The 25,154-nt window shown below is 44.1% G+C and overlaps 1 protein-coding gene across 1 annotated transcript in view; it reads left to right on the top strand.

Moving 5' to 3' along the window:
* The window catches only part of LOC121871998 (glycine receptor subunit alpha-3-like), a 184,811-nt gene that overhangs the window by 28,053 nt on the left and 131,604 nt on the right, over window positions 1-25,154 (top strand). The window contains exon 4 of the mRNA XM_042374619.1: window positions 21,731-21,954. Coding sequence (XP_042230553.1) covers window positions 21,731-21,954 — 224 coding nt within the window. The remainder of the gene's footprint in view (window positions 1-21,730; window positions 21,955-25,154) is intronic.

The raw sequence follows: 25,154 nt of genomic DNA, 5'->3' as shown, positions 1-25,154 counted from the left end.
ATATATATATATATATATATATATATATATATATATATATATATATATATATATATATATATATATATATATATATATATATATATATATATATTATATATATATATATATATATATATATATATATATAGGCTATATATATATATATATATATATATATATATATATATATACTAATTTACTAGATTTAAAGTAAATAACAAGAATAGTCAATTCGTCTGAACCGTAATGTTCATCAGACTAATTATTTATATTAGTAATAAACCCTCACCACGATTTATATTTTTATTCACGTGAATCATGGGTTATACGAATTGTTGTAAGAAATCCATGATTTACCTCTGCCAACAAGCCTATTTCAAATTAAATTCACACAAAACCATTACCCAAACATCCGTACATGCTTCAAGGTTCGATGGGGCAAGTTGCTATGAGGTTTTATTTACAATTTAAGATTATTATTTGGAATTACTGTACACTGAGTTTTTCAGTACATAACCAAACAGCTGATCTATTTTAATTCTCATACTTTTACTGTTCACGTAGTAGATATTTAAGTTAGTGGTGATCTGAGTCTTTTCTTTGTCGCGTTTTGGGTTTAATTCCCTATTCAATTTCGCTTTTTTATCATACCTAACACGAAATATGCTCTTATGTTCCCTTAACAGTTTAAAGACCTCGACAACCTTTCACCTGCCCTCTCGAGAGAGCTGGCTTGCCACCCCATTCCTAGATAAATGTACCCGATCGATTGCGTACAGGTTCCTTTTGCCGCAGAAGCTGTACCAGTTGTCCACGAATGCAACCGATATTGACTTGCAGCATCTGTCCACATGGCCGTTGACGCCAACTGCTCTTGACAATCATTGACTGCCAACTCCCCTTCTAGGCAGGATCCCTCCCTTCATCATAATCCAGTCTATAGCTAGCTTGAACTTATCAAGGAGCTCTTCACTCATACATCGGCCAATATTGTTGCCTCCTGCACTGAGGCATATAATGATCCTGTCCCTCCTTTCATCCTATCTACAATGTCACCCATGCCAGCTCCTACCAAACAAACTCTCGTCCTGCTACTCCTGTTCTTATTACATGTACACTCAGAACCATAATCTCTAGCCCACCTGGGTCGGTACTGGAGGTTAGAACAGTGTCCTTTCTGGACGGGGCCCACTCTAACTATCACGAAGCAACACACGCACGAACACACACAGTCATAGTAAGGCTGTATAGATGACATTATGTATAAATATTGTATATGACATTTTATACTCTGCATTATCTTCATTATATATGAACACGAAGAAAAAATACCACACGTTGTAGTTACGAAAGTATGAATGGAAATAAACACTTCCAAACCACCCAGTGACTCCACACAACGTGTGTGTGTGTGTGTGCCAGACCACGATGCTTCCCATTATTCGCATAACGATATGAAAAGTCGTGTTTAATTTATCTACATATTTCAAAAACTTTAAAATACATGTGGATGAGTCACTCCTCATTTGACACACTTATAGTGTAATACTTTGACCATCCCACCTGGGCACATGGAAGCCCACGGTTCCTCTCACGGGCAACATACGCACGAACACACAAGTTATGATATGAACCCTTCCAGGCTTCACTATCATTATCATGTTATGTTCATCGTGCTCTGTATCTTGGTAACTAGTCATAGTATCAATACATGAGAGTGTTATTAGTATAATATTGTAACTTTTGCCCTACAGTTATTGTTGTAAATCATGGACAGGAAGGATACATAAATTGTAATATCAAGTGTATGGTTTGCTCAAAGCCACTCCAAGTCAGACAACGCGTCACACAAAGTTACACTATGTGTGTGTGTGTGTGTGTGTTCTGTAACATTAAGCTTCATCCTTAGTAGGTAAGATGTTTCATAAAGAGGTTTCTCCCATTCGTCATTGTGAGCATCGTCCCAGAGCACATTGTTTCCATCAAAACAATGGTTCATCCTTATTTCCCTTCTTCCGTGTAACTATATCCATATGGCTAAGTGCTTGCTTTTCATTTCTTTATTTACCAAAATAATGTGGATCAGTTACTCGTTATTTAACACATACATGCACTTAGAGCATCAAGATTTTTTGTAGGCATGACTATTGGTTAATTGAAACCCCAAAAATATTTTTCACATTTATTATGCATAAACATTGTAAACATATCTATGTGATTATTGTAGTATATAACATATATTTAATGTCTGGACAGATTCCCAAGAGTTATGCATATTAATGCATAGATTTTGTAAGCATATTTATGCGAAGTGATGTAAAACCACATAGTAAAATACCTGGAGAAATTCGAGAGTTATGAAACGAAGTCTATGTGGCCCCAACGAGGTTACACCAGAGAACTAACTCCCCCGCCACCCCCTACAAGGCACCGTAGTGGGCGGAGATTTAATTCTTGACCACAGGTTAATACCGTGTCCAACCTCCATCTGCTGCTATAACTTCATGCAATCTGGTGGGCATGGAATCTTCCAGATTGCTGCAGATGTTCGGCCTCCTCCTTATTCCCTCCCACACATTATGTGCGTGCCTCGTCACTGCCTCCCTCGTTTTCTCCTCAACATCCCATTCAACAACCATATGTGCCCATAGATTTTCTATTGGATGACAATCGGCTCCTTTAGGGTGCCAGTCCAATAGAATAATCTGCGGGTGTGCCTCAAACCAACGCTTGACTGCCTGACTTGTATGTATTGGACTGCGGTCTTGCACCATACATATAGGCTGTGGGTCTGGGATGGCATATGAGTTGCTGGGAGGATGGTTAGCAGTCCTGTTGAACTGGCAAGTAGACAAAATAGAAAACTCACAGCCAAACTGGAAAACCCATGGACAATGAGACATTAGTAAAATATACTAGGTCATTTTAGATCGTGCACATACATTATATACAGACCTATTGGTCCTTGCGAGGCTGTTTGATTCTTCTATGCTAACTAGTTTGCTAGGGTGAGGGAAAGTATATATATATATATATATATATATATATATATATATATATATATATATATATATATATATATATATATATATATATATATATATATATATATATATATATATATATATATGTATATATGCGTAACCGCCAGTCGGGCAGTTAAAGGATTTAGTGAAACTTGTGACGTTGGACTCAATCATTATAATTCGGTCAAACCTGTTGGATACAATTCCTTTTAGTATTTTTCATAAATCATACATAGACAATCACATAAATGTCTAATCCAATATATATTTTCATAACAATCATAGCTATGTAATCAGTCTAATATTAACACTTACAATGAGTACTTAATTTTCCATATTTTTATGTCGTCACAATGATAAACGAAGCAATGGACACAGTCTACCTGTGTACACAGTAAGTACCAGTTAAACTTATGTGTTGAAAGTCTGAAGAGAAACCAGGTTAGGTGTTGCCTCTGTGGTCTGAATAGCTACAGTGCCGATACACCCTGCTGCCTCCCCAACCCTCTCTCGATGGGTGAGGGCTGCTGAGTCAGGTGATTATACACAAACAAGCTCCCTTACTACCACCCAACACCTCACCTCCTCTATGTCTCTCATCTTCAACCATCTCAACACTCTACATACTGTATATGGGCAGGCACACCCAATAAACATGACATGACTTACAGCCTAACATAGTGTTTGTTTATGTGTCATCCTACTCATTACTGCTTGCGTTAACAATATATATATATATATATATATATATATATATATATATATATATATATATATATATATATATATATATATATATATATATATATATATATATATATATATATATATATATATATACATATATATATATATTTCATTAGCCCAATAGCACGCGGACTTCTACATACAATGAACACCTCAACCCGCCAGGATTCGAACCCACGGCCCACTAGCCCAAGACTGTGACCGGGGAACACTAACCGCTGGACCACCAGGATACAAAAGCAGTCCTAGACTTTGTTATATTTCACACAAAGCCTGTTCAACGAGCTTATGGCGCCGTGAACCTCTAATGGGGACTACCCGTATCACGTAGGTGGTCAGAGTAACGTTTTACCAAATCCGGCTTCGAAACACGAGGATCCTTATATATTTCATTAGCCCAATAGCACGCAGACTTCTACATACAATCAACACCTCAACCCGCCAGGATTCGAACCCACAGCCCACTAGCCCATGACTGTGACCGGGGAACGCTAACTGCTGGACCACCAGGATACAAAAGCAGTCCTAGACTTTGTTATATTTCACACAAAGCCTGTTCAACGAGCTTATGGCGCCGTGAACCTCTAATGGGGACTACCCGTATCACGTAGGTGGTCAGAGTAACGTTTTACCAAATCCTGCTTCGAAACACGAGGATCCATATATATTTCATTATCCCAATAGGACGCAGACTTCTACATACATTCAACACCTCAACCCGCGGTTAGCGTTCCCCGGTCACAGTCATGGGCTAGTAGGCCATGGGTTTGAATCCTGGCGGGTTGAGGTGTTGATTATATATATATATATATATATATATATATATATATATATATATATATATATATATATATATATATATATATATATATATATATATATATATATATATATATATATATATATTATAACATATTTAACTCTTTTCAACAAATGCTAGGATGTTGCCCCGTGAGAGTTACTGTGGGCCTCCATGCGCCCAGGTGGGATGGTCAAAGTATTACACTATAAGTGTGTCAAATGAGGAGTGACTGATCCACATGTAATTTAAAGTTTTTGAAATATGTAGTTAAATTAAACACGATTTTTCATATACAGTAGATACGTTAATGATGGGAAATGAAAGATATAGATGGGGTGTGGAATCATTGTGGTCCGGCCACAAGCGCTGTAAACGACATATGGATTCACTGGGCGGTTTGGAAGTGTTTATTTCCATTCATACTCTAGTAACTACAACCTATGGTAATTTTTTCTTCGTGTTCATATATAATTAAGATAATGCAGAGTATAAAATGTCATATACAACATTTATACATGATATCCTCTATACAGCCTTACTATGACTGTGCTTTTCGTGCGTGTGTTGCCTCGTGATAGTTAGAGTGGGCCCCCGTCCAGAAAGGACACTGTACTAACCTCCAGCACCGACCCGGGAGGGCTAGAGAATATGGTTTCTGAGTGTACCTTACCTGTGAATCGTCAACGAATAAAGTTTCCATACAAACTAGGCCAAGTTATCGTTATTGTCATGGTTTGCGTTAGGCTTACCCACGCAACCAATTTCAAAGTTTGTTTTACTAGAGATAAGGCACCTGGTGAGCCAAGACTGCGACATATAGTTTCCATTAGTGGTATGTTAACCAGCCTATAGGGGAAGACCAGTGAGACAGTGTTGTACTGTTCATCGCTTCATGCCTAAATAACCTAATTTTAAGTAGTATCCCTTAGGCCTTGGGTTTGTGAAGACGTCGTCCCCATCCTCTCCCTCCTGAAGGGTACGGGACACCACACAGAGTCCTCCACCACCACTCTGTCCTGTGGACCGTCGTCAACACTAGATTAAGTGTGTTAACCTAGGTCCGTTATCCCCATGGAAATATAACGTGTGGATGCCTGGTTGGGACAAGAGCAATCCAGGCTGGCCTATCAAACCAACAGTAAATGGTTAATCAATTCACGCTTACAGAGTTCTCCTGCACGACACCTGTCTACAGTGACCGGGATCGACACGAGATTAAGTGTGTTAACCTAGGTTTGTTATCCCCATGGAAATATCACTTGTGGAAGCCTGGTTGCGACAAAGTCAATCCAGGCTGGTTAATCCAAGTCACGCATACCAGTTCTCCTTGCCGAGAAACGTCTACAGTGACTATCAGTGACGCGAGACTATGTGTGGTAACCCAAGAGTACTTTTTCGTTATTCCCCATGAAAGAAGTTCTTGTGCTGAAGCTGGAGATGTTCGGGGTACTTGGTTCTAACTACAGGAGCGAACATAAACACCTGTAGAGATCTGTAGGTTCTTATTAACGGAAATATACAAGGGCGCTTACAAGCGCCGGTAGTCCTTACACTCCTATAGGAGTCAACTGACCTCTCTCTGACCTCTCAGGCGACATGTGGTAAGTGGTACATTAGCAGCTTCCAGATGTAGCCAGGCACGTTTATCTAAGCGTGTGGTGACATGAAACAGGGGCATTGCCACACGCTACTGACTAGAGAAGTAATGTATATAAATAGAGTACATACATGGTATACATACAACATACATAATATACATACACCTCCCCCCCCCCCCATACGCTCATAGCAAAGTCTTGAGCGGACCTTTTCCTGTGGATCCGTTCTGAGCGTCGAGGGGCTTAATCACTGGGGGAGGGGGGGATATGGGACTCAGCACTGGTGGCGGGGTCAGCAGAATGCGTTACGGTGCGGAGGAAACGGCGGTTCCTCCACCACACACGGCCACTGGGTAACCGCAACTGGTAGTCCCGTGACCTGCCGAGACTACGCCCACTTTGTCCCAACGTAGGGAGGTCGGGTCCTGAACACGGACTTGGGTGCCGACACTCAACCTGGGGAGAGGACGGGCGTGGTCGTTGTATCGGGCCACGACATCTTGAACACATTCGGCGGCTCGGTGATCACAATCCTCTGTCTTGGCCTGCCACTCCTTGGAGAAGGACTGAGGGTGAGCAGGGACACAAGAACGGAGGGGGCGTCCATACAAGACCTGGGCAGGGGAGCGTGCGGTGTAATTGGGTGTGTTGCGGAGCTCAAGGAGACCCTGGTCGAAGGCCTCGCAGTCAATATTCTCAGAAGGGGGCCACTTTGAGGATGAGGTGCTTCAGGGATTTGACAGCAGCCTCAGAATGGCCGTTGGACTGCGGGTAATGAGACGGTGACAACACATGCCGGACTCCCCATCGGTCGAGGAACGCAGCAAAGTCCCGGCTTGTGAACTGGGGCCCTCCGTTGGTTTGCAGACGCACAGGAACGCCCACGTAACGGAAGTAGTGGCGGAACTTGCTGATGGTGGCAGCAGATGTCGTATCATTACCGCACTTGATGACAACCGGCCAACCAGAGAGACGGTCGACGATAACCAGGAAGGACTCTCCTGACACACAGAAAAAGTCGGCCGACACAGACTCAAAGGGGCAGGTGGGGTTGTCGTCACTCATGAAGGGTTCCTGCTGCTGGCTGGGTTGTAGTACTTGGCGGGGCTTACACGCTTGGACAGCATTGGAGATGTCGGGGTCGATGCCAGGCCGGAACACAGTCTGTCTTGCACGCTGTTTGGTGGCCTCGGCTCCACGGTGACTGTCGTGGAGACGAGCCAAGGCGTGGGGACGCGAAGCAGCAGGGACAATTACAGAAGGAGAGGTGTCACTGGCCAGAGGTAGGGGGAGGGCGGCAGCAGGGTAGTTGCTGCTCCCTTCGTGCACCCTGTTGGCGTATTTTACCTCGAGAATCGGTGTTGGGAAGTCCTGGGAGATGATGGCCACCCCTTGGCAATGTCTGTAGGACAGCAAAGGAGTTGGGACACCATTATGCACGTCGATCCAGGCTTGACACGACCTGTTGCCAAAGGTGACATGTGCATAGAGTGAACCTAGGGCTGGGGCCACACTGGTCAACAGCCAAAATGGTTCACATATGAGATCATGCTCACACAACAAATTTCATATTGCTGAATTCGAATCTGATATTTGTTTTGTTCTATCAGACCAGGTTTTATAAAAAAATCAATAGGTACAAATATTTAATATTCCATCACGTGTCGTGCAAAAGATGAGATTATCTCATGTGACTGTGCTTTCATGACTAATTTCATATTAATGAATATTAATTGGATGTTTCATTCTACCATCAGACCTACTTTCTTAAAGAATAAAAAAAATAGTAAATGTAGTAACATTATCGCGTCATGCAAGACACAATTTTAAACCTATCACAGATAAGCTCATAAAAAATTGTACCAAAAAACACAAGTTCAAATCCTTTATAATGACAAAATATGAAGTTCTAAAAGTGCTTCTGAACTTTATTCTTTCTCTTGTACAGCTTGCTCTCTTCTCGTTGCAGTGTCCAGCAATAGTCGCCCATCATGTTAGGACTGAATTGTCCCTGATATCTGCTCTCCATTATGGCGATATCTTGATGAAATCTTTCGCCGTGTTCATCACTAACGTCTCCAAGGTTACCTGGGAAAAATTCAATATGAGAGTGGAAAAAATGCAATTTCAAGGACATCCTTGCTCCCAATGCATGATAATTCTGAAGCATGGTTGTTACGATTTCTTTGTAGTTGTCAGCACGATAGTTTCCAAGAAAATTCTTTGACACATTGACAAATGATTCCCATGCTTTTTTCTCCAGTGGGTTCAATGTTTTGGTGAATTCGCTATCATTAACTAGTATACGAATTTGTGGTCCATTCAAGACACCTGCTTTCAACTTGGCTTCGGAAACCACACCACCTAGTTTCTGAGATAAGTATAGAGTCCCAGCACCGAATTGATCCATAGCTTTGATGAAATTTTTAGCCAAACCGAGCTTTAGATGCAGTGGAGGCAAAAATATCTTTTCTGGATCTACAAGCGGATTGTGAGCACAGTTAAACCTTCCAGGCGCATCTCTTGGTCTTGTCGGCCAATCCTTTCTCACATAGTGCTCTGCATCAGCTCTGCTGTTCCACAAGCACAAAAAGCACATGTGCTTTGTGAGCCACTCTGAAGGCCCAGTAGTAAACTGATGACTTTGAGATCGCCACATATCTTCCACTGGTGTTTCTCATACTCTATAGCGGCCAACAGAATTTTCATTGTTTCATAGCTCTCAGTCATTTTTGTTGCGTGTGCTATTGGGACAAATGGAAGCCGATTGCCATTGTGTAAAAGAACAGCTTTCAGAGAGTCTTTTCCTGAGTCTATAAACAGCCTCCAATCCTCTGTCTTGTATGTTTCAGACTTGCAGAGTTGTTGCATGAGAGATACTGCGTCCTCGCAATAACAAAGGTTGTTTGCCATCTTGAAAAATGCAGACAGCTGTCTATGTCGGTAACGCGCTGTAGTGATATGCACTCCATCTTCTAGCAGGTTACGCTGCTTTAGTCTGGATCCCAAAACTTCAGCCTTTTTTTTTGACAAGTTTAGGTCCCTGATGAGATCATGAAGCGCTTCTTGAGTAAATAGTTTAGGCCTGGTATTTTCAGAGTCATCCTGGTAGTCGTTTTCCATTGAGGTAGAGGTAGAATCGGAATCACTCAATTCTTGTTCAGTCGGTGGATTTGGGACTGGAAGTTCAGCACTGTGCGGTACTGGTCGGATTGCAGAAGCAATATTGGGGTACTGTACCTTGCCTCGTGTCTTGATTTTTATTCCCTTAATATTTGTGAGACAGAAGTAGCAGTCACTACTGTGGTCTTTAGGTTCACGCCATATCATTGGTACAGCAAACGGCATTCCTGAACTTCGTTTACCACACATCCACTCGCTCAGGTGGTTAACACAAGACTTACAGGCTACATGAGGTGCCCATTTCTTGTCTTGGTCACCCAAATGACATTTGAAGTAACTTTTGTAGTTCAGTCGAACAGCTTTTGTGATTGGTTTCTTGAGGCTACCAGGAGTGAAGGCACCACATATGTAGCAAAAACTGTCAGCACCGTTCACACACTTGCGACATTCCATGTTTTGTTAATTTCAGAGTAATTACAAATCATGCAGGTGTAGATATGCAATATCATGAATCAGCAAACTGAAACAAACAAAAAAGCACAAATCAGGACAAAATAATTGCATAAGTGGAGCCAATGAGCACATAAATTACTGTATGAATAGCATGGTACACTAAATATATAGATATGCTGGTTCTGGAAAACTGAGCCTGATACAGCTATACGAATGTCATAATTGAGTTCAGCACATACAATTACACTAGAATCAGACTGTTTTGATCCAGAACCATGAGAATTTTTTTTATGTTGACCAGTGCCATCTGTGAACCATCTGCCGTGACGCGGAGGTCCTTGGGAGGCGGTCCTAGATCGCTTGGAGAGAGCCCCAAGCATTGCAAATGCTGGGGACCGATGACCGTAGCGTCAGCGCCGGTGTCAGGCAGCATTTCGAGACAGGATGACACGCTGCTGTAGGTCACGATGACGCTGACGTGCTGGGGAACTTTGGTCCTGGGACGTGAGGCGTACACCCTCCTAATATGGGTCGGGCTTTGTCCAGGGTCGTCGTGCCTTTGATTTGGCGACTGTGGGCGGCCCTCACTGGTGGAAGGGCGCTGTCCCTTGGGTATGTTTGTAGGGCAACACTTGTCATAGTGGCCCAGACGACCACACACATTGCACTGGACGCGTTTGTCTGGGTACCGTACTGTAAGTGACCAGTGGCCTTTGCGGTCACAACTGTCGCAGGTAGACTCGGCGGCTGGACACACCTGTGTTCCGTGCTGCCTACCACAGCTGTTGCAAAGGAGGCCGGGCGTGGGCGTGGTAGGCGTAGGCGTTGGGGTAGACTTCTTGTCTTTCTTGTATTGGGACATAGCCCGTACGGCTGTAGGGGGAGCTCGGATGGCAGAGGTAGCACACCTGGCAGCCTCATAGGAGCGACATACTGTCAATACATCCTTAACAGAGGAGGAAGAGTCGAGGGAGGTGAGGCGTTGGACAAGCTCCTCGTCCTTAATACCCGTCAGGATCACCTGCTTCAACTGGGTCTCCTCGCACTGCTGGTGATTACCAGGTCATATGTCTATCTCTTCCGAGGCTCTCTTGAGTCATACATAGAAATCGTCAAAAGTCTCTCCCTCCATCTGTCTACAGCTAAACACTTCCCTCCTGCTGAGAGCTTCATTCCGCTGACCTTTGATGTGCCGTTCTAGAACATCCAGTACCTGCTCTACAGACAACAAAAACGTCTGGGGCACTTGCAACATATGTTCCAACACATGCTGCGTTCCCAAAGACAGGCACATACGTAGCTGAATGAGCTGTTTAGGCTGTGGCAAGCTCTGGAGATCCACCATTGTAGCATAATCAGTCCACCGTCGCCGCCACTCACGAAAAGTCTGGAAAGTCTCATCAGGCTTCAAGGTGGGTGGGGGTTGGACAACCGCTTCGGCAGAAGGCGTTGACGAGGTATCTGATTAAGTCGATACTTGAGCAGTGGAAGGGCCAAGGGCTTGATTAGCAGTGAGGTTAGATATCAAAGCTGCAAACTGTTCGTTATCTTCCAATCTCCATTGGTGGTCCTCAGCACGTCTTTGCGCTTCATCCTGACGCCTTTCCTCCCTCATAAGCTTCATCAGAGCAATTATCTCTGAGGACGAGGCTGAGCGTCGAGGGATGTGGCTGGGAGATGTGTTGGGAGAGGGTGGGGCGTTGCGCTCTGACTGGTCATCCATCTCTGTAGAGCTGTCATCCGTCTGATTCATCCGGGTGCTAGGGACACCCCTGCTTGAGGCCCTGGACATAATTACTTTATCTGTATATTGTATCTCAAATCAGTGTTGATCGGTCAGCCCGTCGTATCAACCAGACCTGAGACAACAAAATTAATTGAATACACAGATAAGTAACTTATATATATATATATATATATATATATATATATATATATATATATATATATATATATATATATATATATATATATATATATATATATATATATATATGACCGCAGACAGTGTGTCCTGGCGTGAGTTGGTGTGTGTAGGCGGGGAGGCGGTGGGGGTGAGCGTCAGAGGGTGAGTTACCCTCGAGGACACACACACACGAGGGCATAAGACACTTCACAGGAACTTACGGTCACTGCACACTGCTCAAAACTCGTTGGTCATTCAAACGAATTTTTTGGGAGACAATGGCGACGGATGATGAGTTACGGAGGAGGTCTGGTCTTGATTTTTCACGAACGCACTTATTTCCACTTAATCGATCACTTGATACTCACTGCGCCATGGAGATGTTCGGGGTACTTGGTTCTAACTACAGGAGCGAACATAAACACCTGTAGAGTTCTGTAGGTTCTTATTAACGGAAATATACAAGGGCGCTTACAAGCGCCTGTAGTCCTTAAACTCCTATAGGGGTCAACTGACCTCTCTCTGACCTCTCAGGCGACATGTGGTAAGTGGTACATTAGCAGCTTCCAGATGTCGCCAGGCACATTTATCTAAGCGTGTGGTGACATGAAACAGGGGCATTGCCACACGCTACTGACTAGAGAAGTAATGTATATAAATAGAGTACATACATGGTATACATACAACATACATAATATACATACAGAAGCCTGGTTGCAACAAGAGCAATCCAGGCTGGCAGTAAATGTATCACTTGAAGAATTAAGGCTCTGTTAAGTCATACCCATAGTAGAGTAATCACATGTGTTCCCAAGTTGAACATTTTCTCTTTTAGAAGATTAATTTTATTACAGTGTGAAGGTGAGTGACTCATATATCCATGCAAATTGTAAATCATTGTATGGAAGCTTGACAAATAAATGTAGAGTGAACTTCTACGTAGATACACCATAATCTCCTGTAAGTAACCAGTGTGAAGGTATCGAAATCTACGGTAAGAAATATAAAAAACACAATATATTATAATCTTTATATAATATAATCCACTCTTACACCATTACGAGGAAAAACTATGACAGTTATCATGTAGTACGAATAAAAGGAATTACATTTTCACACAGAGGGTGGGAGATCTATGAAACGGTCTACCAGCCCTAGTAGTGGAATCAAGAACAGTATTGGGTTTCAAAATAGCCCTTGACAAATTTATCAAAAACATTTGAGGGATATTACACAGGCCACTGGCTTCCTTCCATAGGCATGGCCACCTCTAGAGGGTGACCATAAGGTAAATAAGGTAGGTAAGGTAAATACTGTATGTGAGTTGTGGAGAAGTCGGTGGACATCGAACCTGATGGTGAGGTCCTGAGTGTGTTATTGTCTGGCGTCAGGCATCAGAGAGACTCTAGACTGATTTTTTTTAAGCTTAAGGTGGGGAAAGGATGAAAGGCAGGCTGGGGCTCAAGGCAAAGCAAGACATGAAGGATAGAGAAGTCGCGACAGATAGTCGTGGAAGGAATGGTTGGAAAATAAATTTAATGAGTTAAACTGAGGGGAACGACAACCCTTGTTTTACTTATTACAGAGTTTGTTGGTTAACAATGCTAACCTAGGATTTAGAATGAGTTTGCACAATGGCTACTTTGGTTGGCAATGACTAGTTTGATTTTACAATTACTTGTTTATTTAAATCTTACTACTGTGTTACGTTATGGACTCACTAAATTATGACTTGTTAAATGTGATCTTATGCCATCTGAGTTTTAATCTAACGTGGATCGTTGTGGAGGACATAGATGGGTCGCGGGTTGGGTTGTTTTAGGGCGGGCAGACTCCGGGGCCACCAGGCGTGGGGTCGCCCTCCGTCGATGTCTTCTCGCAGAGGTGGTCTTGGCTGTGAAGGTCGTCCAGCAGCATGTCCCAAACCTTCTTCCCTAGGCGATAGAACCTGACGTGAATGATTTCCACTGTCTCCTGGTAAGGTGGCGCTTGGCCACTGGCTGACCTCAGACACTTTTTTCGGAAGCTCTGTAGTTGTTGTAGTCTTGTCTTCTAGAGTGTGACGAATGGAACGTGTGGGTACTCCAACACGGGCCTCACGAGCGCCTTGTACAGGCGGACTTGTAACTTCTTAGGAATCAGTTTAAATCGTTTGATTTTGGCGGCGACGACTTTGGCTTTCTGTAGTCTGTCATTCGCGTGGGGCGTGATGCTCGTCCGAGAGATGTTGAGGCCGGCTTGATTTTGGCTATGGGTAAGACCTCGAATTTCGAGTAGTGAGTCGCTTCATCCTTGCTGTGGACCTTCCTGGGTAGGTGACGATCTGTGTTACATCGTCGGCATAGATAGATAGATAGATAGATAGATAGATAGATAGATAGATAGATAGATAGATAGATAGATAGATAGATAGATTGATAGATAGATAGATAGATGGATAGATAGATAGATAGATAGATATATAGATATTTTATTGACCACAAAAATATATGCCTTATGAATATAAACAATATGCATTATGGTCCATGATTAAAATCTTGAACAGTAAAACAATGAATTAAATTATAGTTAACTAACTACATACGATTACAAATAACAGAGACACATTATGATCCACAAAAACTCTGGACCAATAAAACAATAAGTTAATTAAAGAAAAAGGAGACTAAAATACACAACCAGGAAATCGTAGTACGTACACATGATACGATGGAAAACTATTACGTAAGTTCATTCATACTTAAACATACAAGGCAAGTACTGAATGGATGGCACTGCATACAACTTCATGGTCAGACCTTTCAATGAACAAGTTGTCTAGTGTTGTGATTTTGAAATGTTGAACAGTAAAATAATAAATTAAAATACAGTTAACTAACTACATACGAATACAAATAACACAGAGACATTATGATCCATAAAATCTCTGGACCAATAAAACAATAAGTTAAGAAAAAAAGACAATAAAATACACAACTAGGAAATCGTACATAACGTACTCGCTGCCGACGATTGGGGCTGGCAGGTCAGCCGTGTAGAACATGTAAAGGGTTGGTGAAAGACAAGAGCCCTGCGGCGCGCCGCTCGAGAGTGAGAATTCCTCCCCACAGTGTTCTTGCATCTTGATTTTGGCTCTGCGGTCAGTAATGAAGTTGCACAGCAAGCGCGTCAGGTTGTATGATCTTATACTGCAGCCCTGCGTGCCAAACTTTGCCAAACGCCTTGCTGGCGTCCCTCAACACTACGTTGCACTGCAGGCGGCCAGTCATGGCGTTGCAGGTCTGCTCGTAGGCCTTGGCTTTGGCAGTGGATGTGCCACGGTACTGGTGGGATTATGATCGCATTCGACCCCAAGATACATTCGTAAACGCTTGTTTACTATTTATTTCGAGGATTTTTGCTGATACCTTCAGTAGCGATATCGTTCGAATGTTTTAGAGTTTGTTTGGAGGTTTCCTTGCTTTTGGTATGAGGCGGATAACGGCGATTTTGAACATCTTACAGAAGTATCCAGAGCCGAGGCAGGCATTGCAAGCCTCTTTTAATCCAGTCAATCTAGTTCCAAAAAGGGTCCAGGTTGGAACAAATTGCAACAGAAATGAAAACTGCAGGATGTAACTCTAGACACCTGGCCAGATAACATACTAAAATTAGAGAAGGATGGAAAGGATGGAAAAATGTCAAATTTACATGAATCTGGAACGAATACAGGGAAAATAATATTTTATCTGTTTTTCCAATTTATTTTTTTCAGTTACATTAATAAGAAGATACAATGGAATATTTGGTATCAAACCAAAGATAGCATCACTGGCTATTAACATATACTTTTGCAATGATGATTTGTTATCAAATTTTACTGAAAAAAAAATTCCTGCCGACTTTCATCTATTAACTCTATTTTTATGATTATTACTCAAGTACTGCATTATGGTAACTGTGTCCTATCCTGACATCCCTTGGACGCTATTTAAAACAACTTTGAATGAAATAGTGCAAGCATTTAAAGAACTGTACACGGTTTTATATGTTATGGTTACCACTACCCCCAAAATCTTTACCATTCCAGTATTGAACAAAATCTTTATCACATAACATAACACATTATTGGAAAACTAATTTTCGGTTATATTCATAACATATATTTTTAATGTGCCTAGATAAGTCATATAGCTAGTAAAGATCACGTTACCATGTAAACAAAGAACACCAAATAGTGACGTTACATATAGCATATCAGTCAGTTGAAATTCATCAACCTATGACATGGAATCTACTTAAACTCAGTATTGTTATCTTCGGATAGGGTGTCCACAGATGACATAGCATTTGTGCAACCCACCCCTCTGCAATATACACAAGCAACTGAGCACTCTAGACCATGCTTCCTGCAGCTACACCTCCAGGTATCACAATTCACTTAACAGTTGCAGCTTATTACTTGTAGCAGTGCCTCTGGATCGAGTGGCAAGTCGGTTGTTTTAGGTTCAAAAGAAGCACGATTGTAAATCCATCCTCATTCTTCAGGATTCAAAATGTTTCCTAGCCCCTCTTGACATTGGAAGTATGTCCGCGCGAAAGACCAACCTCTCATAGCCTCCTCACAAAACTTTCTGTAGCCCAGGACATCCAAGCCCGCACCATCGTCACCACCATACAAACAGGTCAGAACCTTCTCGCCAGCACAGATGACTTCTTCTTTAGAAGACTGTTTCAAGAAGACTGCTGCTTCCTTCTTAAACTCGTCATTGATTCGCAACTCCCTTTCCAACACCAAAGAGACGTGAAGTGGTGTCACACCCAGTAATGGCATGCACGAATGGCAGCAAGGAACATATTTCTGGACCCAGCTGTTTCTTCAGCCAATTGATGTCCTTCTGATCTGAACAGAAGGGGAAATGAGGTTGTGTCAGCATGCATGCACAACATCACCAAGAGGTCTGTGTCTTCTCCAAGAAGGGTAGTAGGACGACTGGACGCACATTCTACTACCGTCTGGACAATCAGTAAGTCTGCATCACCATCCGCATGAACAGTTCTGATGCCATTTTCTTGCATCTTCTGACTAAGCATTAATAAAAATCTCTGCTTGTTTTAACTGTTGGCGAAGAAGTGTTCTTTCTTTGTCTTAATCGGCGTCCCTTCTACAAAGTTGAACTTGGCACCAACCACTCCTCGGGACCTTCGACGGTGAGACATGTCCTTTGTAGAGGGATCAGCTTCATAGCCATCAAAGACAGATATTGCATCAGCATACCTCCTTTGCACATAGGAGACATAAAGTTGGCAAATGGAAAAAAATGTATTAACTCGTAACCATGGCAACCTTCGGAGTAATGAGCCACCATCAAGTACATAGCACATGTCAGTTTCTTCCTGAGTAGGCATGCTTACACATTGTGCATTGTTCAAAGTGCATCAGCAAGTGATGTCTTGTTGGCCTAAGTAATAACCTAGAACTCGAATAGCTCAGTTTTATATTATGCCCTCTTATGCTATTAGTACATCTAGAAAACAGCCACGGCAGTAACCATCGGACTACAGCCACAGTCAATAATTGCGACCAGGTGATGGCGACTAACTCCACACAGGAACAAGACCCTCGAGCTGCATTGTCTGTAGATGACTTCGATACGCAGGTCAAGGACCTGAACATTTTCCTGTACACGGGTGACGAGAAGTTCGAGGGCCCGCTATTACTGACAAGCAGATGTTCGAAGGTTCTGCTAAGAAGTTCCGTTCCTCTAGAAATGGCAGAAGACGAGCAAACACTCCAAGCGACGCCCCAAGCTGCAGTCTCCGAAATGGCAGTCGTTAGGAGGAAGAAAATTTTCCAACATAATGTTATACACAGTCCTTTACAAGATGTAAAGAGCTGTCTAACATATACTATGAATTAGACCCAGACATTATTCTGTTAAACAGTACTGGCGTAAAGGACAAAAGTAAGCTGAAAATTTTTGACTTCACTGTATACCAGAGGAACATGACGGGTGAGTTGAACAATGGTGTCGTTGTGGCCATCAGGTCACGGCTGATTCACAGAGCGTTGCTAGACTTCGAGGATTCAGTTCTAGGAGTGCAAGTGGAGACAAACATGGGACCTGTTATCATATGCGCAATGTAACAACCTCCCAGACGTCCTTATTTACCCGAACAAGACCTCAACCAGCTTCTGGGCCACAGAAATCCAAAACACATCCTAGGGGACATAAATGCGTGCCACGCCATACTCGGACACGGTAATGAGAGCAACGTCGGTGTGGCACTGTATGACAACATCAGAAGGGGAAAACTGCAACACCTCTGCTCAGATTTCACCGACATTGAACAGACGTGCCAGTGCCACAAAACCTGACAAAGTCCTCTCTTGCAAAGAGTCTAGCCGGACCCATCAGTACCAGATATCACCTGCCAGTCGTCGTGACGCTCTTATACAATCCCATTATGATCCCCGCCAACATCAGGTCAAACCTCAAACGGGGAGACTGGGACTCCTTCAAGGAGTCTCTCATTCTCAAGCAAGGGAGGAACCTGGAAGAAGCCAGCCCCAATGACATCGACGACGCGGTCGAACAATGGTACACGGATGTGAAGACGGAGATGGACAACAACATCCCAACCACCACTCACAGGACCATTCCCCATCCTAACACTAGTCACCAGCTGAGGCAGCTTAGTGTCCAGTTCGATCATGTGAGACAGCTAGCCACTATCCGCGGGTGGACGCAAGAGCTGAGAGACCGGTACCGAGAGCTACAGACAGACATCCAGCACGAGAGCAAACGTCTACATGAGCAAAAGTGGGCCGCCTTGGTGTGGGAGGCAGCCAACAATTACCGCGATTTTGCTGCCTTCTGGAAAGGGATCAAGCGACTGATGGGTTCCACCTCTAGCACGGTCCCTTACCTGCTCGACCAAAACAACGTAAAAATATTCGAGGAGGAAAACCAAGAACAATTACATCGGCGATATTTGAGAAAGATCTTTACCATTAGTGAACAGGAGAACGAGGGCTTCAACAGGGAGCTTGAGGAGGACATTTTAGGTCAGTTGCAGGACCATCAGTACCTGCTCCAGCCGCTCCCACGGATTGACTTCACTAGACTGGTGGACGACAGCTACCTGACGGAGGGCATAGTTCCTGTGTCAGCTGTCATAAAATTGTATAAAAACAAATCACCTGGGCAAAGCCATATTAACAAGAAGATCTTCGTCCAACTCCCTGACAACATGATAGAGAGGCTTGCTCATTTATGCAATGCCTGCCTAGCCTCTGGATACTTCCCTAAGATGTTAAAAATCGCCGTTATCCGCCTCATACCAAAAGCAGGGAAGCCTCCAAACAAAGTCAAAAACTTTTGACCAATAGCGCTGCTAGAGGTACCAGCCAAAATCCTCGAAAAAATAGTAAACAAGTGGTTGCGGATGTATTTGGAGGACGAAGACGTCAGTACCGAGGCACATCCACCGCCATAGCCCATGCCTTCAGGCAGATCGCCAACGCCATGACTGTCCGCCTGAAGTGCAACGTAGTGCTGAGGGATGAAAGCAATGCGTTTGACTAAGTTGCACGCGGGGCTGCAGTATACGAGCATACAAATGGGGTTAACCGGAAACCTGACGCGCCTGCTGTGCAACTTCATTCCGGACCGCAGAGCCAAAATCAAGATGCAAGAACATTGTGGAGAAGAATTCTCACTCATGAGCGGCATGCCTCAGAGCTCTTGTCTCTCACCAACCCTTTACACGCTCTACACGCTCTACACGGCTGACCTGTCACCCCCAATCGTCGACAGCGAGTACCTCATGTATGCCGACGATTTAACACAGATTGTTACCTGCCCAGGAAGGTCCACTGCTCGGGCAATAGAGGGTATCTCGGAGTATTAAAATAAATGGAAAATAAAAACAAACAAGACGAAATTTGAATTCATACCCATAGCCATATTCAAGCCGGCGCCATTGATGATCGACGACGAAGAGATTGAGTATTCTAAACAAGGCAATGTTGTTCGGCCCCCATCATCTCTCGGACGGGCATCATTTCTCACGTGAAGGACAGACTAAAGAAAACCAAAGTTGCAGTCGCCAAATTAAAACGTTTTAAACTGATGCCTGAGTAGATACAAGTCCACCTGTAAATGCGCTGGTGAGGCCTCTGTTGGAGTACCCGCACGTATCACTCGTCACACTCGGGAATACCAGACAGTGCTTCCAAAACAAGTGGTTGAGGTCAGCCAGTGGCCAAGCGCCGCCCTACCAGGAAACAGTGGAAACCATCCACCTGAGATATAAAACAGAGGCCCTCAACTTCAGGTTCCATCGCCTAGGGAAGAACGTTTGGGTACAAGCTTCTGGACGACCCTCCCAGCCCAGACCACCTACGCGGGGAAGACATGAACAGAGTGCGACCCCACTCCTGTTGGCCCCGGAGTCTGCCCTGATTACAACAACCCAAACCATGACCCGTCTAAGAACAACAGAACGATCCACCTTAGATTAAAACTTAGATGATATAAGTTCACATTTAACATGTCACAATCTATTGAGTCCATAACGTAATATATTAATAAGATTTTAATAAACATTTAATTTTAAAATCAAACTAGTCATTGTCAACCAAAGTTACCATTGAGGTTAGCTTAGTTAGCCAACAAACTCTCTAACTTGTAAAACAAGAGTGTCTTCCCCCTCTCTTTAACACATTAAACTTCTTTTTCAACCTTTTCCCCCAACGACTATCTGTTGTGACTTCTCTAAGATTCATGTCCGGCTGTGCCTTGAGCCCCAGCATGACTTCCATCCTTTCCCCACCATAACCCCCCAAAAATAGAAAACAAAAATGGCCACAGTGACATCGTCTCACTGCTCACCCGTCATGTTTCTTTGGTATACAGTGTAGCCAAAAATTTTCAGTTTGCTCTCGTCCTTTAGCCAGTACTGTTTAACAGAATAGTGTCTGGGTTTAATTGATAGTATAGGTTAGACAATTGGTTACGTGTATTAAGGGACCTTGTGTGGGACATTATATTGGACAATTTTCATCCCGCTAATACTGCCGTTTCGGTGACTGAAGCTTGGGGCGTTGCTTGATGTATTTGCTCAGCTTCTGCCTTTTCTAGGGGGCCGGAACTCACAGTATTAGCAAAACCTTCGAACATCCGCTTGTCAGCTTATAATGGGCCCTCGAACTTCCCGTCACCCGTGTACAGGAAGTTCAGGTCATGGGCCTGCATGTCGAACTCATCTACTGACGCTGCAGCTCGAGGGTCTTGTCCCTGTGTGGAGTAAGTCGACATCATCTAGTTGCATCCATTGACTGTAGTTGCACCCAGATGGCTGCTGTTGTTGCTGGGAGTATACGTCTTAAGCTCACGGAGATTTACGGTGTCGCTGGAGGAGATGTGATCCCGAGGGGACTGACTGGCCACGTCGAGGCTTCGGTTATACTGACTTTGGCCTAAGTCAGGGAGTTCATGGTCCATTTCTGGCGTGGGTTTAGGTCGTGAAGTTACTGCCCTCAAGATTTATTTTGAAGGGACTTCGTCGCTTATTTCAAAAGGTTCAATATTGTTCCTGGTTAGTGTTTCGTTGAGGTGTTTCGAGATTGAACTTGATGAACCATGTTCATATAATGGGCATGCAGGTAAAACAAGTATATAGCGGCAGCGACTCCAACACATCCACCCTCTCTAATGGATGGGTACGCTCTGTTGGCTGATGTTAGGATGGAGTAGGTTCAAAGGGGCCGCCTATTTCACTTCATTAACTGAGTACCTTATAACAACCTTACCGATCCACCTGATATTTATAACCACTTTGGATATTATTTACTTTTTGTGACTTATAATTGTTATGATATTATTGTGTTATTTGAAAGGGTAAAGTTCTCACCAATATCATTTTGCTGTATAACCTTAAAGGTCGTCTGTGTTGTACCCCAAGACTAAACAAGACCAAATCATCATTCTACCCTACACTATTAGTTATCAGTTTGTGCAAAATGTCACTTTAACACAAGAATGAACTACTCGTTGTGTATTTGCCTGTTGGTGTGATGGCCGTTTAATTTAAACCTTTTCTCCTTCAGGATTATGCTGTGGATCTGTACTTAAGACAAGCGTGGGTAGACGAGCGCCTCAACCACGCAAACATCACCCAGCCGCTTGATCTTAATGACCCTAACCTAGTGAAGGCCATATGGAAGCCTGAGGTCTACTTCCCCAACGCAAAAGATGCTGAGTTTCAGTTCGTAACTGTTCCCAACGTTCTAGTGAGGATCAACCCAATGGGAGAGATCCTGTATATGCTCAGGTACGTGTGTGTGTGTGTGTGTGTGATATGCTTATAGACCTCCAACAAACCCCCAACGGCGGTATAGGCGGAAAAGATGATTATCGTGGAACCCAACGACTACACCGGCGGACGAAGGCAGTGCCTGATGGACAGGCTACTAAGGCGAAACTCAACAAACTGGGCTATCGGCAGTCCATTGCAACTCCCCCTCTCCCCAGTCGTTGCAATACTTGTTACACTGGATTAGGAAAAGAGAGAGCCAAGATGTATGGTTGCAGCCTGCACTCCTGCTTCACCACATAAATCAACTCACGCGCAGCCATCATTCAGTTCATCATCATCAAAACCCCTATACCCCCAAAAGTCCAATGGCGACGGACGGGTGCCGACGGGTACAGGCAGAAATGACTGCCGGGAGTCTCTAGTCACAACTCAGCACATGGGCGGCACAGATAATATGGTCGTTTATGCACTGGGATCTAGGCAGCAGTGCAATCCGGTCCTGTCTGTGCAAATGAGCAGCCCCTTCAAGGAGCCACTCTCCTCACCCCACATGGGGAGGAAGCGAGAAAAGGTGCCCCAAAAATAGCCTGCCTAAAAACCCAACCTATCTGGGCAACCGCAACAAGTAAGGTCATCCTTATGCTATCGAAAACACAGTGATAATCACAAATCCCAATAAAAACAAACCATACAACCTCTAATGGTCACTATATGGAATGTCAGGACCCTTCTGGATACTGGCACAAATGGGCGTCCTGAAAGAAAAACTGCCTTTGTGGCAAAAGAGCTGCCATCAGGAAGTCCCGGCTTTCAGATGAAGGCCAGCACACAGAAAGGAGGTCTGGCTACACCTTCTTCTGGAAAGGTAAGACTGCTGAGGAGAGAAACCGCATTTATGGAGTTGGCCTTGCCATCCGCCAACGCATCCTACACAGGCTAACTGAAATGCCTATTGGGATCAATCAGCGCCTCATGACGCTACGAGTCCCACTGAATCACTCACGTCATGCGTTTTTCATCAGTGCATACGCCCCAACACTGGATGCAGAGGATGACATCAAGGAGGCGTCTTATGCCGACCTTGACAGAGTGCTAACCTCTATCCCCAGGGAAGACAAGGTTGTGCTCCTTGGCGACTTCAATGCCAGAGTTGGCAGGGAACCATAGGGAGAAATGGACTCGGAAAGTCTAATGCCAACGGCCTACCCCTCCTTAGCAAGTGTGCTGTGCACAGCCTCATTATCACCAATACCTTGTTTTGAAGGCCGCCAAGTTCAAGGGTTCGTGATAACACCCATGATCCAAACAATGGCATCTCATTGACTTCATCATTATAAGAGAAAGAGATCGCCGAGATGTCCTCATCACCCATGCCATGCGTGACTCAGACCACTGTGACACTGAGCATCGACTTGTCAGAGCCAAGCTCTCACTTCACGTAGCCCCAAAACGGCGAAGGCAGCAAGCCTAGATACAAGTAATAAAAGCTCCAACAACATTCCCTGAATACAAATTCGCAACTTTTCGATTCACAACAGGTACCTACTTACTACTAGATGAACAGGGACCAAGGGGGCTAGGAAGAGTGTCCAAACAACTTTCCACAGGCCCGGGAATCTAACCCGTGACATCTTGCTTGCAAGGCAAGAGCACTACCATTCATTGCTCAACATTAAGAGCTGACCCGCCTCAGGTATCCTCCATCCCTGGATGAGATAGTTACTGCCTTCAAACAGATGAAAAATAACAAAGCCTCAGGATCTGATGGAATCCCAGCCGAAGTGTATAAGGCAGGAGGACCTCTGCTTACCAACCGTCTCCACTCTCTCTTGGAGAATATATGGGAAAAGGAGGAAATCCCCCAACCTCTTAAAGACGCTTCCATTGTCAATATTTATAAGAACAAGGGAGACCGGTCACACTGTAGCAACTACCGTGGGATCTCGCTGCTCTCTGTAGCTGGCAAGATTATCGCCCGATTCCTCCGAAACAGACTCCATCCTGAGGCGGAAAACTTCCTCCCTGATCCTTGAAGCCCGCCAGATACAGGAAAAGTGCAGAGAACAGCGTTGTGACCTATACATGGGTTTCATTGACCTGACCAAGGCTTTCGACTCGGTCAACAGGGAAGCCCTCTGGTGGACCCTGTTTTGGCTGCCAACCAAAGTTCATCGCCATTATGAGGCGACATCACGATGGTATGAATGGCAGTGTCCTGCACAACGGTACCCAGTCTGAGCACCGGGTGAAGGGAGGTCTTTTCAACATAAGACGACTCCCGGCAAGAACAAAGGTGTCGGCAGATTCCATAACTGAAGTTCAGTATGCAGACGACCTCACCCTTGTTGCTCACACTGAACAAGACGTACAGGAGATCCTAAACACCTACGCATATGCGCATGCGCAATTCGGCCTTGAGGTGAATGTACGTAAAACTCAGATTCTCTTTCAACCTGCCCAGGTTCAGACACACCTCCACCATCCATCCAGCTTATCGGTATTACCCTCTCTAGTGTTACCCACTTTTGGTATCTCGGTTCCCACCTGTCCACCACCGCAGACATCGATGAGGAGATTCAGCACTCGATCAGATGTGCATCTCAAGCCTTTTGCGGACTCAGAAACCATGTCTTCAGCTCTAAATACCTGAAATTATCTACAAAGCTGCATGTATATCGAACAGTGGTCCTCCCCACCCTGTTATATGGCAGTGAGACATGGGTCACATACAGAAAGCACCTCAAGGCACTTGAAAACTTTCACCAACAAATGCCAGTATTCATGCCGACACCAACTGTAGAAGCATCGAGGCTACCATTATCTATGAAGAGCTACGCTGGACTGGCCATGTTATCCGCGTGGACGACAGTAAACTGCTAAAGCAGCTACTTTGCAGTCAGCTAACGAATAGTAAACGTAACGTCGGCGGGTAACTGAAAGGTATAAGGACAGTCTACAGACAAACCTGAAAAAAGTGCCAAATCGACTCCCTCACCTGGGGGTCGATTACTCCACATAGTAATGCTTGTAAGAGCACCACAGGAGAAGGTGTCAATACTTTCGAGTTAGCCCGACTGCAAAGCGAGGCAGACAAGCGCCAACGCCGGTAAGACGCTGCCACCGCCCCTCCCGAACTAGATGCAGAGTCTTCCACATTCGTTGCACATGTGGACGACTCTGCGGGTCCCGTATCGGCCTCTTTAGTCTCCTCAAAC

This window comes from Homarus americanus, unplaced genomic scaffold, assembly GCF_018991925.1.
Source record: "Homarus americanus isolate GMGI-L3 unplaced genomic scaffold, GMGI_Hamer_2.0 scaffold51476, whole genome shotgun sequence".
Lineage (NCBI taxonomy): Eukaryota > Metazoa > Arthropoda > Malacostraca > Decapoda > Nephropidae > Homarus > Homarus americanus.
This window is presented reverse-complemented; position numbering and strand designations above follow the sequence as displayed.